The following is a 17,419-nucleotide window of genomic DNA, read 5'->3' on the forward strand; positions in this document are numbered from 1 at the left end:
AAAGTCACTAAGAAGTGACCACTTGAGTGTTTGATTTTAGTTTTAATTTTGTTTTGTTTCTAAATCAATCTCCAAATCTGTGTTTCCCCCTACCCTCCCAGGTTTGTGTGGCTAGTTGCAAGAGTCTGGTTTATGTTCATCTCTCTCTCACTTCTGGAGCAGGGGCTAACACCCTGCCACATCTTCTATGCTCTGCATCCATACCTCTTTTGGACATTAAAGATAGATTACTGGCAAGAAAAAAAATTAATTTTAATTAATTTACATTTAAATAGCCATATGTGTCTAGTGGCTACCACTTTGGACAATATAAGTCCAGACAGTCTCAAGGAGAAATGAGTTTTAATTTGAAGCACATCTTTAAATTTTCAAAAACCAACAAAAAATTATCTTCCTTATACTGTTTCTGTTTAACAGCAAAACTGAAATGAGATATAATCATGGTGCCATTAAAAAGAAATACTGCGGGAAGTGAACTTGGCCCAATGGATAGGGCATCCGCCTACCACATGGGACAGCCACGGTTCAAACCCCGGGCCTCCTTGACCCATGTGGAGCTGGCCCATGTGCAGTGCTGATGCACGCAAGGAGTGCAGTGCCATGCAGGGGTGTCCACATAGAGGAGCCCCATATGCAAGGAGTGCGCCCTGTAAGGAGAGCCACCCAGCGCAAAAGAAAGTGCAGCCGCCCAAGAATGGTGCCACACACATGGAGAGTGCACACAACAAGATGACGCAGCAAAAAGAAACAGATTCCTGGTGCTGCTGCTAAGGATAGAAGCGGTCACAGAAGAACACTCAGCGAATGGACACAGAGAGCAGACAACTGGGGGGTGGAGGGGAGAGGAATAAATAAAAAATCTTAAAGAAAAAAAAAATACTGAACTTAGAGTCAGGGACCTGGATTCTGGTCCAAACTCTGCCTGGAGTTTTCTTGTGACCTTGGCCACATCACTCATTCTCTTATTGAATCTCAATTTTCTGCTGTGAACAATCCAGGGATTAGGCTGGGTGATGTCTGAGGACTAAAATTTTACTTAAGAGAAGTCTTCTGAAAGAAGTATCATAGAAATCAAAGAAGGCAAAATTCTCTGTAATTGATAGGAACATACCCTACCAGCGTAGTCAATTGAATAGTATTTACAAACTGATGGATGAGAAAACTTAAGATCCCTTTTGTGGGACCAGGCCCTGACACTGGTATTTTTTGGATCACATATCCAGTAATATCACTGGGGTAATAATAATTATCACTCACTGAGTTACCTGTCAGGGACTGTGCTGAATACTTTATAGTTCATCTCATCCTTACATGACTTTACAAAGGTCATATACTCAGTCGGCAGTTGAGCTGGGATTTAAAGCCAGGTCTGTGGGACTGTGCAGCAGGAAGCTAGAGAAGCATAAAGATTTGCTGCACTTGGCAGCACCCACCCCCAAGCAATAAACCAGAGCCGGCAGCCCCAAGCCTTACTTCCATTTCTTCCATTCGGAGCATCATGGTCTCCAGTGTTGGGCTGTCCTTGCTGCCCTCAAAGGTGGCTAAGGCCTCAGACTCCAAGATCTCAGAATGAGTCACAGCCAAGAGCTCATGAGCACTATCTTTCAAAAAACCATCCAGCAGATGAACATTGTTGGATTCAGAATCAAAAGCTGGAGCCTACAAAACAAGGTGGCAGGGGGCAAGGGGATGGGGATGGAAGAATGATTCAAAGAAAACATAAGAACCTAAAGATTATTGTTGATCATAATAAATCATCCCCATAGTGGTCTATGCTAATACAAACCTCTAATTCAGTAATAATACCAGTTCATTTCTACCACAAACCCTTAAATGGCAGCATTACCCAAGGAACACCATTTCTTGTTTCACCATCCTAAGCACCCTCCAGTAATGTTTCCTCACTGCAAAATGAGGATAGAGATAGCAGTGGTTCTGAGAATCAAATGATGCAACATTTGTGAACATGCTTCCAAAATCAGCACTGTCCACAAATTACTTTACTACGTGCTTTCAGACTTAGTAAAGCAAAATTCTTCCTTTTATTTTATTCAGGAGAATGCTCAATATTTCACATGTCACATACTCCAGAGTATATATCTATTCTCTTCTGACTCAATGCTTTTGTAAAAACTTCTGTTCATAACTTTACAAAGTTCATGGTTTTTAAATTCTTGGTTGAGGCTTTCTATCTAAAACTTAGGAGAGCTTGACCTGTATCCTTACATTCACGAAGTATTCATTTAAAGTTTGCAAAGCATTGTCACATGTATTGTACTTCTCTTGATTGTAATACGTGATGGTGCTGACTGGGAAACCCTTTACAATGATGCTGATATTTATAGAAGCAGCCCATAATTCTAAATCCTGGACAGAGTTAGTTTTCTTTGTCAACAAACTATATTAAAGCCAATTTTTGCCTACAATATTCAAAGGCTTTTGCAAAGAATGTCTGCTTGGGAAATGATCATATCAGAATCCAGAATGAGACATTTCTGGGATTAATTCTACATTCTGCCCACTAATAATCCAGCAACCTTGGACAATTTTACTTATCCTCTCTGGGCAACCTTCTCATTTGTAATATAGAAATAATAATCATACATATGAGGGTTTTAAGGATTATATAATTGCATGCATACCGGGACACTAAGCACAGTCCTTGGCATAAAATAAAGATTCAATGAATGGTTACTGCTACAGTAATTTTAAAACCCTTTTAACAGTTCACAGAAGAAAATATATTAATGGCCAATGAAAATATGAAAAAAAATGTTCAATCTTAATCAAAGCTAAAGAAATTACATTCAGTTCAATAACCAATGCAATAAAGGTATGGAAGATTTAGAAACACCTTAGCCAATAATGCAGGTCTAGTTAATGTGTGTGTGTGTGTAATATTTTCCATCTACACAGAATGAACTACCGAGAGTACTATGTGCCATTAAAAAAGAATAAGGAAGGTTTCAATATGCTGACATGGAAAGATCACCAAAATGTATGGTTAAGAGGCCTAGATCCTCCCAGCAGTTCCCCAAAGTCCAAAACAAACTGAGCTGATATGGGCCCTTGTATGAGTCCCGGGCCCACCCACTATACTGCCTAGTCCACTTCATCATGCTAACTCCTAAGAGTTTTTTGTTTTCCCCCTTAACACTCGGTTTCTTATAAACATTGACCATTGATGGTGCTGCCTGGGAAAACAAAACCTTTGTAATGATTCTGATATTACAGCAGCAACCCAGAATTCTAAATCCTTGACAGGATTACTTTTCTTTTTCAATAAGCTATATTAAGCCTGTTTAATGCTTATAATTCTTCTATGCAAGACTGGTCATTCCCAGTACTATTCAAAAGGGACCACTTCACTGAGAGCATTATAACCACTTATTTTTCTTTCATATTAAAATGCAGTATGCAATTGGTCCCCTAAGTTAGATGCTGGCCTCATTATTCTTCTGGGGGAAAAAAATCATTTGGTGGCTGTGCTGCACAAAACACCAAGCCATAGCATACCCACATTTCTAAAAGCCAAATATAGGCTTTCAGCAACCTCGTCTTCTAGCTCACCTCAAATGAGAGTCTGTCACAAACTACTGGTATAGGAAAATTACTGCACAGAAGATGAAAATATGTTGTAGCTAAAATATCACTTAATAAAGAAAATAGAGATAAATTCTTGAAATCTACTTTCTGTTCCTAAGGTTATTGGGCAGACAGAGCTTCATTCCAACTTTCTTCTAACTCTGAAGCCTTGATACTTGTTCTGTCCTAGTATTCTATGCAAGTAAAGCAATAAACTTTCCAACCTCCCCAGAGAGCAAATGAATGCAACTTATACTTTCCACTCCCTACCCCTAAGCCTGGGCAGGGCAGGGACAGTCCCACAATAACAAGCCCTCCAGAGGAAGAACACAAGGGTGGACAACAACGAAGCTTGTTTTTATTTTCCTCAAATGATTCCATTTTTTTTCCAGGCCACCATTTCTCTCTGCTAAGCCAGACATGGTCACATATTAGGCACTGAAAGCATGCTTGCCTAATGATAAATATTAGGCCCTAAGAATAAAGGAAATTGGGCCAGTAATGTGTGCAGTGAGGCTGAATGAGAGGCAAAATGGGCTGCCATCGCTCTGCCCGTCACCCTGTTATGGGCCATCAGTACCCAGGGCTGATCTGTGCATGCTCTGTCATCAGGAGGGGAGAGAAGGAGCTGCTGGCAAAAATGGGTGGCTCTAGAGATATAACCTAAATTATAACACTAAATATACACTGTAAGAATTAACATGCTAAATATGAAAAATAACTGCCACCCTTCTTGAACAGGATAATCTAGTGTTTGCAAAGTAATTTGCATTTCATTTTCTTTACAACCCAAGACATTATCATGTAATAATACCAGTGTCAGTCCAGAACGTCAACACTGCACAACACAGACCTCCTCTGCCGGCTGGGCTGCCTCTGTGTTTACTGATGGGTGATCCTTCAAATGAGTATTTGCTTCCAGAGAAGAATTGACTCTCTATTAAAATAGACAAATATGTTAGCGGGTTATAAACCCTTAGTACAAATTAATTCTGTTACCAGAATAACTTGAATGTGGAATTGTTCATCAGCTTTAGCTACATTAGGCTTTTTGCAGCAATTCAAAGTACTCTGTCTTCATGAAAATAAATGCTATGTGTTGGTCTTGGCTCTCTGCCCTTTTTATCCCTCAACTTCGTAAATACTGCCAAAATAGCTGTGTAATTTCTCACAACTCACTCAAATTCTCTGTTCCCAAGTTTCCTCATTAATGAAATGAGGAGGTTGGACTACTTAATCTCTAAGAGCCTTCCCAGTTCTACACTCCTGAGATTCTCCCAGTCTCCAATAATAATTTAATATTTCTTAAACTAGAAATATGGAAAAAGAAGTTCAGTGGTCTATTCAGGGACCTAGAAAACCACTGTTTCCATTTAAGATTAGAATAGTCTTCTGTGGCCCCATCTAATCATATAAACAAGATTGTTTCTACTTCTAGGGTGGAGACCTATTGGGTCTGGCCATAGAATTTGGCTTACTGCTTTTAGGAGGATGGCACATCCTGCTGGTAGTGCCATATGTAATTTCATCTCCAAGAAAGTACCGGTTAGTGTACAGAAACTGTCCTTACATCTCTCTCCTTTGGGAAAATGGAGCTAATCATTCTAAACCACTGAAGTCAAACAGTGCAGCATTAGAGTAGAAGCACTTAATTGTGCAACAACTTCATCAATCAATTTGATTAGGAATGGAAATTGTAATCTAAACTCTTTCCCCCAACTAAAATCTTACCTTTCTCGAAAATGGATTTTCTCTCTCTCACCCCCTTATTTCTATCCTTTACCCACAAGAAAGACACACCAATAGCATATAATTGTCTAGGGGTGTCCTACAGGGGCATTCCACCCATACTTGGAACCACAGATCAAACTTGCAGCCTCCAGCCGACAAAACAGACAGACCTACAAAGGGTCAGTGTAACTGTTATCAACAGAACTTCCAAAATGCAAGCAAATGAGATTAATTAGATTACCTGGGCCTTGACCAAGAGAGGCTTCAAACGCTCCAGAACTGCCTTCTCTACATTGTCAGCTAACTGGGAAGCAGAAACACTATTTAGAAATAAAATAGAAAATTAAAATTGAAGGCAAGAAAATATCCTATTTTGCATATTTATTTACCCCTCCAGGTGAGGGGAAATCAAATGATTATAAAAACTACAGTGTTTCTTTAATCCCAATGGCCAATAAGTATCCTGGGGATGCTGTTAAAACCCATTTCTCGTTCAGTTGGTCTGGGTGAGGCTTGAGATTCTGCTCTCCTAACAAGTTCCCAGGTGATGCAGTGCAGCTGCTGGTTCTGACCACACATTGGGTGGGAGGGTTTACACAACATCTGAAGAAGTCTGTTGGGTTCTGAGTACATTTTAAAAGAATAACGACTGCCTTTAACAAAAGACCTCTGGGTTAGGGTGGAAGACCAAACAAATCAAACTAATTTTGCTCCCTCCCAAAACCCCACTAAAACAATAGAGATGTTCTTTTGCCAAGACACAAAAGTACAAGGACAAAAAAAAAAAAAAATGGTGCTAGTAAAAAGGAGGACAAAAGGGATAACTAACTTAGCTGACCTCAGAAAGCCCAATTCCAGGCCAGTCAGTAATGGGAGAAACTGAGAATCCGCATTTGTAGTGCGGATTTAAATAGGGCACAGGACTTGCAGGACCAGGTGACTTTAGACCTGGGGGTTGGGAGGAGGGAGTTTAAATAAAGAAAACAAAAGTCAAATGATGTTTGAGAAATCAGGTTCCTAGATTCCCTGTTTCATCAAAACTGGGCAAACTGCCTCTACAACTCGGGGAAGTTTGGTCGCTTATTCTCTGGAAAGGGTAAACCAGGGGATCTCTTGAATAGGAAAGGCCAATCACAGTTGAGGTTACAGGTACCCGCTGACAAGAGGGGATCATCTATGCACGCTGGAAGCGGAATGCTGGGAATCACCACACCCCCCTTTGTCTCCAGAACACTGGCCTCCAGAGCTTCACCCTCCAGCAGGATATGAGAAGACTTCTCTGTGCAACCTTAGCAGCCCCAAAGAAAAGGCCTAAATACCTACATTAAGGTCCTTAAGCAGCCCACCCCAGATGACTCTAGGGTAAAAGCTCAATAACCCTTTCATAGATGGTGCAGGAATAAACCACGCATCCTGAAGGGAAAAAATGAACTTTAATCCGTATCTCATCTCATTCACAAAAATTAATTCAAAAGGGATGATACACATCAAAATAAAAGCTAACTCTACAAGCACTTAGAAGAAAACAGAATATCTCTGAGACCTTAGCCTAAGCAATGATCTTAGAATTCAAAGAAAACACTTTAACTATGAAAGAAAAAATTGATAAACTGGTTTTACCCAAAATTTAAAACTTCTAGTTATCAAATGACATCATTAAGAAGATATAAAGGAGGAAGCAGATGTGGCTCAAGCAGTTGAGTGCTTGCCTCCCACATGGGAGGTCTTGGGTTCGGTTCCCAGTGCCTCCTAAAAAAACAAAAACAATAAGCAAAACAAAGGAAAAAACCAACTCAGGGAAGCCAGTGTGGCTCAGTGGTTGAGTGTTCTCTTCCCATATACAAGGTCCCGGGATCAATCCCCAGCCACCAAATCCTCAAAAAAATATGTATATATAGCAAGCCACAGTACCAGGAGAAAATATTTGTTGTACATATTATCTGACAAAGTCTTGAATTCAGAAAATACAAAAAATTCTTACATATCAATAGTAATTTAAATAAAAAACAGACAAAAGACTTCAATGGCCACTTTAAAATAAGCACTTGAAAAGGTGCTCACCATCAAGCCTTCTAGGAAACCCAAAATAAAACCACAATCCACACAAGATACTAACACACCCTCACCAGAAGGACTAAAACTTAAAAGACTAACAAACCAAAGATGTGGAACAACTAAAAAGGAACTCCCAGGCACTGTGAATTGGGGTAAAAAATGGGATAACTACGGAAAACATGCATGGCAGGTTTTATAGTTAAACATCTATCTATCCTAGGACCCAGAAATTTTCCTCCTAGATTTTACCCAAGAGAAAAGGTATAGTTCTGAAAAAAGATTTGTGCAAGGATGTTTGTAGTTTTATTCATACTAAAAAAACTGGAAACAACCCAAATCTTCATTCACAGGAGAATGGATAAACAGATTGTAGGATATTAATACAATGGAATACTACTCAGTGATAAAATGGAAAGAACTATACTGATCTATGAACAACATGGATGAATTTCATAAGGATTTTGCTGAACAAAAGAATCCAGACACACACACACACACACATAAAATAAAATACAATAAAACAAAAGTAAAACAAAACAAAATAAATAAAAAGAACCCAGACACAAAGGAGTAGATTATATTTATATGAAGTCTAAGAGCAGGCAAAACTACTCTAAAGTAGTTGCACCTGTGAGGTACAGGGGTGGTAGGAATGACTGATGGACAAAGCAGCTCTGGAGTCATGGAAATGTTCTTTATCTTGACCTGGGTATTGGTTACCCAGGTATGCACATCTGTCAAAATTCACTGAACTGTACCTTTAAGAGCTTTGCTTTTATTATACAGAAACTATTCCACAATACATTTTTGTAAATTGAAAGCATGCTCAGAACTTTCAATCAGTACTTAATCTTCTACTTTTAAACATAAGAAGGTTGCTGAGGATCATGAAACATCTGAAGAAAGAAAAGAAAGGCCAAAACCAACCAACCAACCAACAATAAAACCTCAGAGGAAAAAGAGATTTTATAGGACATAGGGGGAAAAAAAACTATTATTAATATCCTGAGAGAAGGACCAAGTGGGGAGAAAATAAAACACACATGGAAAGATGTTCAACATCATTAGCTATTTGGAAAATGCAAATCAAAATCACCATGCGGTAGCACTACATAACTATCAAAATGGCAAAAATAAAAAATAGTGACAACACCAAATGCTGCTCATGATGCAGAGAAACTGAATCACTCATACATCTCCTGGTAGGAATGCAAAAATGGCACAATGGTACAACTACTCTGCAAAACAGTTTGGCAATTTTAAAAAAATGAAACATGCAGTTCATACAATCCAGCCATTGCAATTGCACTCCTGGGCATTTATCCCAGAGAAATGAAGACTTATGTTCACACAAAAATCTGTGCATGAATGCTTATAACAACTCTATTCATAATAGCCAAAAACTGAGAACAATCCAGATGTCCTTCAATGGGTAAACAGTTAAATAAACTGTGGTCCATCCATACTATGGACTGCTACTCAGCAATAAAAAGAAATGCACTATTGATGCATGAAACATAACATAATTCCAGAGAATTATGTGAAAAAAGGCCAATTCCAAAAGGTTACACATGCTGTTATGAGTCCACTTGTATAACATTCTTGATGTGACAAAATTATACATACGGAGAACAGATTAGTGGTTGCCAGGGGTGAAGGAGGAAATGGGTGTGGGAGGGAATAGGTGTGGCTCTAAAAGAGCAACAGGAAAGATCCTTACGAGGGAAATGCACTGTATCTTGACCATATCAACGTCAGTACCCTGGCTGTAACAGTGCACTAGAGTTGGGTAAGAGGTTACGATTGTGGGAATCTGAGTAAAGTGTATATGGGATCTCTCTATATTATTTCTCTCAACTGCATGTGAAGCTACAATTATCTCACAATAAAAAGTTAAATTTTAAAAATTTACAAATATAATCTTCAATTAAGTATTCTATATCAAGTGAAACTGTCAGCAAATAGGGTAGAATAAAGACACTTTTAGACTTAACAAGGTCTCAAAAGATATACTTCCCATTCATCCTTTTCAAGAAGCTATGTTAGGATGCTCTCCCTCAAAACAAGTGAGTAAACTAAGAAAGATGATAGCATGAGATACTGGAAACTGGAGATCCTTAGCATACAAGTGAGCATGGCCTAGATTTGTAGCCTGTCTTTCCCTTATAGCAATGAAGTTCCTGCTCCCACCTCTATGACCTGCTGTCTGCTGAGGATACTACCCTCAAAAGCTAGCCAGAGAGCTTACAAGGAGTACATTACAGGAGGGCACACTTTTCCTGACCAGGTTTCTTCCAGAAGTCGTGTTCCTGGTTCACCTATGCCCCAAATGTGGTAAGCCCTAGGTTTCCAAGGATTCAGTCATGACCTTGTCCACTGACTTTCTAGGAAAGGGCTCCTAAACACTTTCAGGGAAGCTCAAGTCAGAATATAGACTTTGTTCTGTCTTATTTTCTCTGCTCAGCATTTTTCCCCTGGGAAACTTCATTTAGCACCAGCCATGCTGCTCTTTCCTCTTCAGCTAGGTTTGTGCCTGTTTCTCAGTTTTCAAAATTAAACTCATCCAATGGGAAATGGATGTGGCTGAAGTGATAAGGCCTCCCGGTCTACCATATGGGAGGACCTGGGTTTGATCCTTGGGGTCTCCTGGTGAAAAAGAAGAGAAAGCATGCCTGCACAGTCAGCCAGTGCCCATGTGGCAAGCCGAGTGCCCATGTGGCAAGCCGAGTGCCCACATGGTGAGCCGAGTGCCCAGAGGGTGAGCCAAGTGCCCGCGTGGCAAGCTGAGTGCCCATGTGGGTGCCTGCGTGGCGAGCTAAGTGCCCACATGGTGAGCCGAGTGCCCACACAGTGAGCTGAGTGCCCACATGAGTGTCCATGTAGCAAGCTGAGTGCCCATGTGAGTGCGTGCATGGTGAGCCAATGCCAATGCCACGAGCCAGTGCCTGCGCAATGAGCCGAGTGCCCATATGGCAAGCCAAGTGCCGCGTGATGAGCCAAGTGCCCGCATGAGTATCCACACAGCAAACCAATGCCCACGTGGCGAGCCAAGTGCCAGCATGGTGAACCAGTGCCCACACAATTGAGTCATACAGCAAGATGATGACACAACAAAAAAGAGACAAAGGGGAGAGTCAAGATGAAGCGCAGCACAGTCCAGGAACTGAGGTGGCACAATTGACAGGGAACCTCTCTCCACATCAGAGGTTCCCAGGATGAAATCCTGGTGAATCCTAGGGGAGAAAGAGGAGAAGAGAAGACAAAAAGAGAAATACACACAGAATATCACACAGCTAACTGACACAGCAAAAATGGCAGGGTGGGGGAGGGGAAGGAAAAACTTAAATTTATCCCTATGTTGTTAGGGATACATACATAGGTAGTAGATTTATGAAGAGCAATGAAAAGATTAACATGGGAGTCAGGATGGGTGCCTCTAGGGGTGAGGAGGAGGAGGCAACTGGGGAGAGACACTCAGGGAACTTCTAAAGTAGAGGTAACCATCTATTTCTTGGCTTGGGATGGTGGTGCGTGGGTGTTCATTTCTTATTTTAGATTGTACATGTGCACTAAGGCTGATAAAGAGATAGAGATATGCACTTTAATTTTCAAATATAAAATAAAGGGATTAATGGGGTTCAGGGAATTAAGCTTTCTCTATACGGGACCAAGGACAAGATCACCTACAGGGAATCAAATTTCAGGACAATAATAAGGTCATACCATCTAATAGCTAAAGATGACCATGGAATGGGCCGCCTCCAAAGGCAGTGACCATCCCATCACTGGAAGTGTGCATGAAGATGCTGGACAGTTACTTCATGAAGACAGGACACAGGGGCTGGAAGCATCAGATGGGGAAACAAATCCTTCCGATCCTATGATTCTATGACTATGTGACTTGAACTCTTAATGACAGTCAAAATATCTTGGCCCTCTAATGAAAGAAACCACAGCCCTTCTAATCTGGATCTATCATAATGGGTGAAAGAATGCACAGCTGTTTCAGCAAGTCTTCTGTTTATCTGACCTCAGGGTGAATTATATCAGAGCTGGGAAAATAAGCCAATTTCAGCAGCAGCAATAGCATCAACTAAATCTTGCAGCAAACTTCTTTATGCCTACAGTCAGGAAGTAAAATTCTTAAGGAATGAATGGCATGAAGAAGCCTCATTGGAAAACCTTAGATTGTGTTAAACTATCATGTGAAGCACAGTTACCTATATCCTCAATTATATGAGCAGAACATGTAAATCATACTAGCCTTCTGCCCTCTGAAGGACTGGCATTTGGCCAGAGAAAACTACTTTTGAGGGCTGTACAAATAAACTGATATGACTCTGATCTTTCAGATGGACCCTCCCCAAAACTGTGGATGTTTATTCAGTCCTCCTTCCAACTCCACACAAAAGAAACTTTTCCTAGGAAAAACACTTATAATCTCCATGTCGATATGCAGGTATTAATCCATTCATTTTTTCAGTCACCCATTCACATAGTGAGATTGGGCCAAAAACAGTCCAAGTCGATGGTTAAAACTATCTAGATCAATTAAAAGAGACGTGTCTTCTATTCTTCCTCAGAAGCAAGTGCATACCTCAGTTTTTGGAGTCTATCCATTTCTTCAGTTCTGAGTTCACTCAGTTCCTTTGTTCTTCTGGAAGTTTCAGCATCAAGCCAATTGAGCCTATCAGACAGTACAAGAGTCACACCAATGCTGCCTCAAAGCTGGTATGGTTTCAGAACTACAGAAAAGGAAGAAGAGTCAGGATTCCCTTGGGCTCTATCTGGGCTCCACCTGAGGCTTCTTAAGTGACCTGGCAGCCTTCTTACAGGCAGGCAGGCAGCCAGCAAATACAGGCATGACTGGACCTAAATAACCTGGATTGCCCATTAAAACAGGCAGGTGATCTAGAATAGGCCTCCTAATTTCCTCTACTCAGAAGCAGATATTTACCTCAGTTTTTGTATTTTGTTCATTTCTTCAATTTTTAATTCATCTAGTTCCTTCAATCTTTTGGACGTTTCAGCAGTAAGCCAAGCGAGCCTAGCAGACAGTACAAAAGAGTCAAACCCAATCTGCCTCGAAGCTGGAGAGCATCATTACCGCAACAACAGGGCAGGAGTTCAGGATCCCCCACGGCGCCAATCCTGGCCCCATCAAGGACTCAGTAGGTAATGCCACCCTCTGATGCTGTAATGTTCTCTGCATAATATTCCATGTAAAAAGATTTCTATGTGTAAAGCAGCTCCTGGGTAGTATGCAGAGTAACAAGAAATTGCCTACAAATGTTCTTGAGAAAACCAACCACCACTGTACTTGGGATATCTCATTTAACTGTAAAATAAAGCCCTTGCTGTTTCTTCAGGCTTAGACAAAGAAATGGACTCCCAGGACAGCCATATAGGCATAATGAAGCCAAATAAAACAAAAGGAAAAAAGTTAACTAGGAACAACTCTATTGTTTGTGAAAAGGGCTTTGATTCTTTTGGTTTAGGGTATGTGAATAGTATCAAATTATTTAAAGGCCCACTTACATTTCTGCTTTCCAGTAACTGGAAGAACAATTTCAGCCAAACAAATGCATGGCACCAATGGCAGAGGAAGAATACAAGAGCCATGGGAAAATGTTTCCCAGCTGAAAACACCTTCGCTTTGAAAAAGGTAAGCACTCCAGACTTTGAGAGGAAGGGGGGTTGGTCTTCAGGGTTCCTGGATAAGTTTGCAGAGGCTGCTTAGGAGCTGTGAGTCAAGAACCACTCTAGATTTCCCATGTATACCAAAGGGCCACTACCATCAGAGGTAGCAGTCAGCCAGTACACCTGAGGCCAGCTCAGCGTTGCTGCAGCAGCTGTATACTTGCATGGGAAGCCCCCTTGCCCAATGCCCCCATCCCTGCCAAAGCACTAAGTAAGGACTTACCATTCCCCAAAGGAAGGTGCACTGACCTTCAGTAGGTTGGCGACAGCCTCCCCTCTCACTGGTTTGGAGCATTTGCTTTGGCAACCTCTTACAGGACTCAGATCCTGTGCAGGTCTGTGAGTGCTGCTAAGAGGGCTGCCTCTAGGAAACCGCAGTCTGAGAAAGCTGTTCAGTGCTTAAAAATCCCTAATGGTAATGAAAGGAAGCCTGGGTGGGGGGTCAAAAGCTTCTTGGAATCTTTTGTCTGCTTTATCATTCACATCCAACTAGCTGCCACGCCCTGACTATACCTGTTCCTACACACTTCAAGACCCAGTCCAAATGTCATCCCTGCGAGTTCTTCCCTAGTTCTTCCATACAACTGGCCACTCATACCTATCTCTATTAGAGCATTGCCTGATTTTATTGTCCCCAATTGGCTGTACCTCAAGGACAGGATGCATCTTACTCATCTGTAAATTGCCCCAGCACTGGGGGCAATGCTTGGTCTATAATAGGTGCTCACTAAATGTCCACTGGATGGAAAAATGAAGGAATAAAAGCATAAAGGACTCTAACAGAGTTTGTATCTTCCTCTCCTTTCTTCTCTATCCCGTCTAGACCGCAAACCCCTTCTCTCCTCTCCTCCTCTACCAATGATCCCTCCATGACCCAAAGCTCCAATTTAGATCCTGAATTATCTTAAGGTAATTCAAATTTTTAAAAAATAGCCTCCTAACTGGTTTTCTCTACCTTGAGTCTATACTTCGATCTACCCTACCCACACCTGTCAGACTGCATGGGAAGGGGGCTTCTCATGCAAGTATACATCCCATGCAAGTATGGCACATCCTGATCCTGTTGTGCCAGAATTCATGAGCCTGTATAGGCAGGGGGAGTCCTCAGCATGGGGTCCAAATTTCAAAGTCTACCATGTCTTGCCCCCCATCCACCCTTCCAACCTATTCCCTTTACTTACCCTATGCTCCAGCCAGATTAAGCTACTTTTGATTACTCTGTATATAATCCACAGGTTCACAACCTCTTCTCACTGTTCTCTTCCCATGGAATATTCTCACTTCTTCACCCCATATTTAAACCCTGCTCTCAAGCCCTAGTTTAACTTCCATCTCCCTCGATCAAGCCTTCCCAGATGTCCAGAGCAACAAGTAACCTCTCCCTTTTCTAAATGTTCTTGGTACTTAATCCTTTCATTCTTAGATTACACAAATGATCTACCTTAAATTATAGGTAATTACATATCATCTCTACTGACTGTAAATGTAGGGGCTACGATTTTATTTATTTGCTTTTTTTAGTCTTTGTAGCACTTTCAACTATACCATTACAAAATAAGCAATTACGTACATTTGATATACAAATAGTTTTTGAATGAATGAAATGAGATGTAATAAAAGAAGGGCTCAATATAAGCTTTAAGTTTGATGAAAGGTTTAGTAATCTACATTTTAAACAGCCAACTTCATACTTAGGAAAGAGAAGATAGGATTCTCTTTAGATTCTATATAAAAGGAGCCCTTCCAAATGCTGGCACAAACCTGGCTGCTTCATGCTCCATAGCACCTAATGGTTGACTTTGCTCTGGAATATCTTCTTGCTGGAGAGACTGCTCCTTTGTGGCATCTTTGGGGCTAGATTTCTCCCTTATCCAAGCAGCACTGCAAAAAGTGGAAAAGTATACCTTTGTTATCAACACCTATGTCTAATGACTCCTCAAAAGATGCCAGCCCAGTGAAGAAAAGAGCATTAAATTAATGCTCTAGAGTACGGGGCCCTAAATTGGAAGCTGATGATGAAGAAGAATGAGACTCCTCCAGGATGCAGGCTCAGTGTCAAAGGGGAGACATTCCTTTTGCTTTAGCAAAGCAATCACATATTTAAAAGAAAGAACTGTCAATTGCAGAATAATGGGTGAACTTAAACAAAACCCTGTTAGAATAGGTAGAATTGGGTCACTAAAAATAGTCCTTATTACAAAGCAAATCTGTACTTTTATAAGGCCTAATACCATACAATAAGCCTAGAGGCCTTACTACCACTCCCCCACCACCCACATATACATTCTAGAAAACATTCCATTGTATATTTGGTTTGAAATATAATTAACTTCAACCAATTGATGCTATTTATGGGCTTACCAACTCTAATTGCATCTCTGTATTAGTTAATGCATTAAAAAAAAAAAGATGTTAGAACCAAGGTGTAAAAACAAAACAAAAAAAGCAAATTATGAAATGAGATCTGATTTTAGTCCCAGTTCTGCTACATTAGTAAGACATTAAATTCTCTAAGCACTGTTTCTTCTTCTTTAAAATGAGGGCTGATGGGGGAGCAGTCATAGCTCAGTGGTTAAGTGCCTGCTTCCCATATATGAGGGCCTGGGTTCAATCACCAGTACCTCCTAAAAGAAAAAAGGAGGGCTGATGGATAATCCTAGCTATTCACTCAGAATTATTCAGAATCTTCCAGTGAATCCATTCTACCAGGCAGTCTTCTGAAAGCCTCCCAAAAGGCAGAGCCCTCAAGTCACCAAGCTTCTCACTCACTCTCCTCCCCACATTACCTCTTGCTGCCCCCCTTTTTTTTTTAACTCTCCTACTTCCTGGTTCTTTCCACTGTATTTTCAAAAACTACTGCTCCATGGTAAATAAGCTCCCCTTCAACTTTAACTAAGTTTCCAAAGACTATTTACACCTAAGTGGAACCCAGCTCTCCCAGAAGATAATATTTCTCTCTTCTTTCGGAATAGCTGCTTCTCATTCACCACGTGCTATGAACGTGACAAAATGGTAATGTCAGCATTATCCTAATTGTCCGCTGAAGTTTGTATAGTTATATAATTCATATTACCTAGACTTGGATAATTCTCTCAGCAAAGGTTTAATGAATGCCGACTAAGTGTCAGGTGCCATGCTAGACTCAGGACATAGAGATGTAAGTAAGGCACAGTCCCTGCCCTCAAGTAACTCAAGTCTACTGGGAAATGGGCAAGTGAAGGGAAGCCCATGATCGTCCAAATGATGACACACATCCACAGGGTCACATGGCAGCCCATGAGAGGGACTCCCACCATAGCTAGATGGGAAAAAGGATCCAAACAACTCTGGGAAAAAAACTCCCCATGTATTACATACCCAATTAAGTTTATCTTCTTAGTGGGAACGAGGCTGCTGCTTTATTTGTTCTAAGCCACAGGTCACTTTTGAGGTGCAGAGGAAAAATAAAATGACACCTTCCCCTCCATCACACACACAAAAATGACACATCCAAATAGTCCCTTGAATTTTTACATACCATTTAGGGGATGCTGGTGGAGATGTAGGGTTTGGAGGTATCCAGGGAACCCTATGGTCTCTCATAGGCTGTTGTTTCATTTTTAATCTGGATGAGACCGTTGTCTGTTGAAGTCTGCTTTTGCTGTGAGGTTGGATTGGTCTATATCTGTCAGTTTTATGAAGTCCCTATAAAGATAAGTACGAATTACACAGCAAAACAAATATTAAAGAAATTCTGATTTCAACCTTTGGCTTACTGAAGCTCCAAGTGTCCCTACTCTATTCACACATTCATTCAGCAAAAACTTTAAGTGGCTAGCACTGGGGCAGAAATTTGAGGAAGGGTTTATGTAATTCTGAAACACCCTCGTGGGCGAAGAGGGGCATGGAAATGTAGAATTCTATTTATTTATTTATTTTTGTGTTTATTCTTTTTAAAAAAGTAATGTGTATAATTTAGAGGTAAGGAGCCACTATTCTTCATTAAAATACTTAATCCATAGGCTTCTCATCTATAAAATGGGGATAATTTCTTCACGCATTTCTAGAAGATTAAATAGGCTAATGTAGGGGAGTATGATAACAATAAAAGTAGAAAAACTGTCTTTTAAAACACTATAGAAGAAAAAGAAGAAAAAAACAAAAATAAACAAATAAAAATAAGTAAATAAAACACTATAGAGAATGAAACTCTGTCTCTAGAGAAGAGCACCAAGCTGAATTCCTAAAGGCTCAATCATGATTTCCCAATGACCCTAAAAGAATCTGTTTAGAAAGGAATAAAGACTTGATCTTAATCCATGACCTGTCAGTAACTGGTCGTAATGGCTAAATATCGTAAACATTGTCA

At 40.6% G+C, this 17,419-nt stretch overlaps 1 protein-coding gene across 6 annotated transcripts in view; it reads right to left on the reverse strand.

Annotated features, from left to right (window-relative positions):
- The window catches only part of KIAA0753 (KIAA0753 ortholog), a 67,593-nt gene that overhangs the window by 17,332 nt on the left and 32,842 nt on the right, over positions 1 to 17,419 (reverse strand). For 4 of the 6 annotated variants that reach the window (XM_058283735.2, XM_071210389.1, XM_071210388.1 and 1 more), the window contains 7 exons: positions 16,589 to 16,755; positions 14,833 to 14,952; positions 12,329 to 12,418; positions 11,969 to 12,058; positions 5,558 to 5,636; positions 4,439 to 4,522; positions 1,474 to 1,659 (listed from right to left, as the gene is read on the reverse strand). In XM_058283735.2, the coding sequence (XP_058139718.1) occupies positions 1,474 to 1,659; positions 4,439 to 4,522; positions 5,558 to 5,636; positions 11,969 to 12,058; positions 12,329 to 12,418; positions 14,833 to 14,952; positions 16,589 to 16,755 (816 nt within the window). Of the gene's footprint in view, positions 1 to 1,473; positions 1,660 to 4,399; positions 4,523 to 5,557; positions 5,637 to 11,968; positions 12,059 to 12,328; positions 12,419 to 14,832; positions 14,953 to 16,588; positions 16,756 to 17,419 lie in introns of all 6 variants that reach the window. The other 2 variants (XR_011646807.1, XR_011646806.1) reach the window with 2 other exon arrangements.

Source organism: Dasypus novemcinctus, chromosome 21 (assembly GCF_030445035.2).
Source record: "Dasypus novemcinctus isolate mDasNov1 chromosome 21, mDasNov1.1.hap2, whole genome shotgun sequence".
Classification (NCBI taxonomy): domain Eukaryota; kingdom Metazoa; phylum Chordata; class Mammalia; order Cingulata; family Dasypodidae; genus Dasypus; species Dasypus novemcinctus.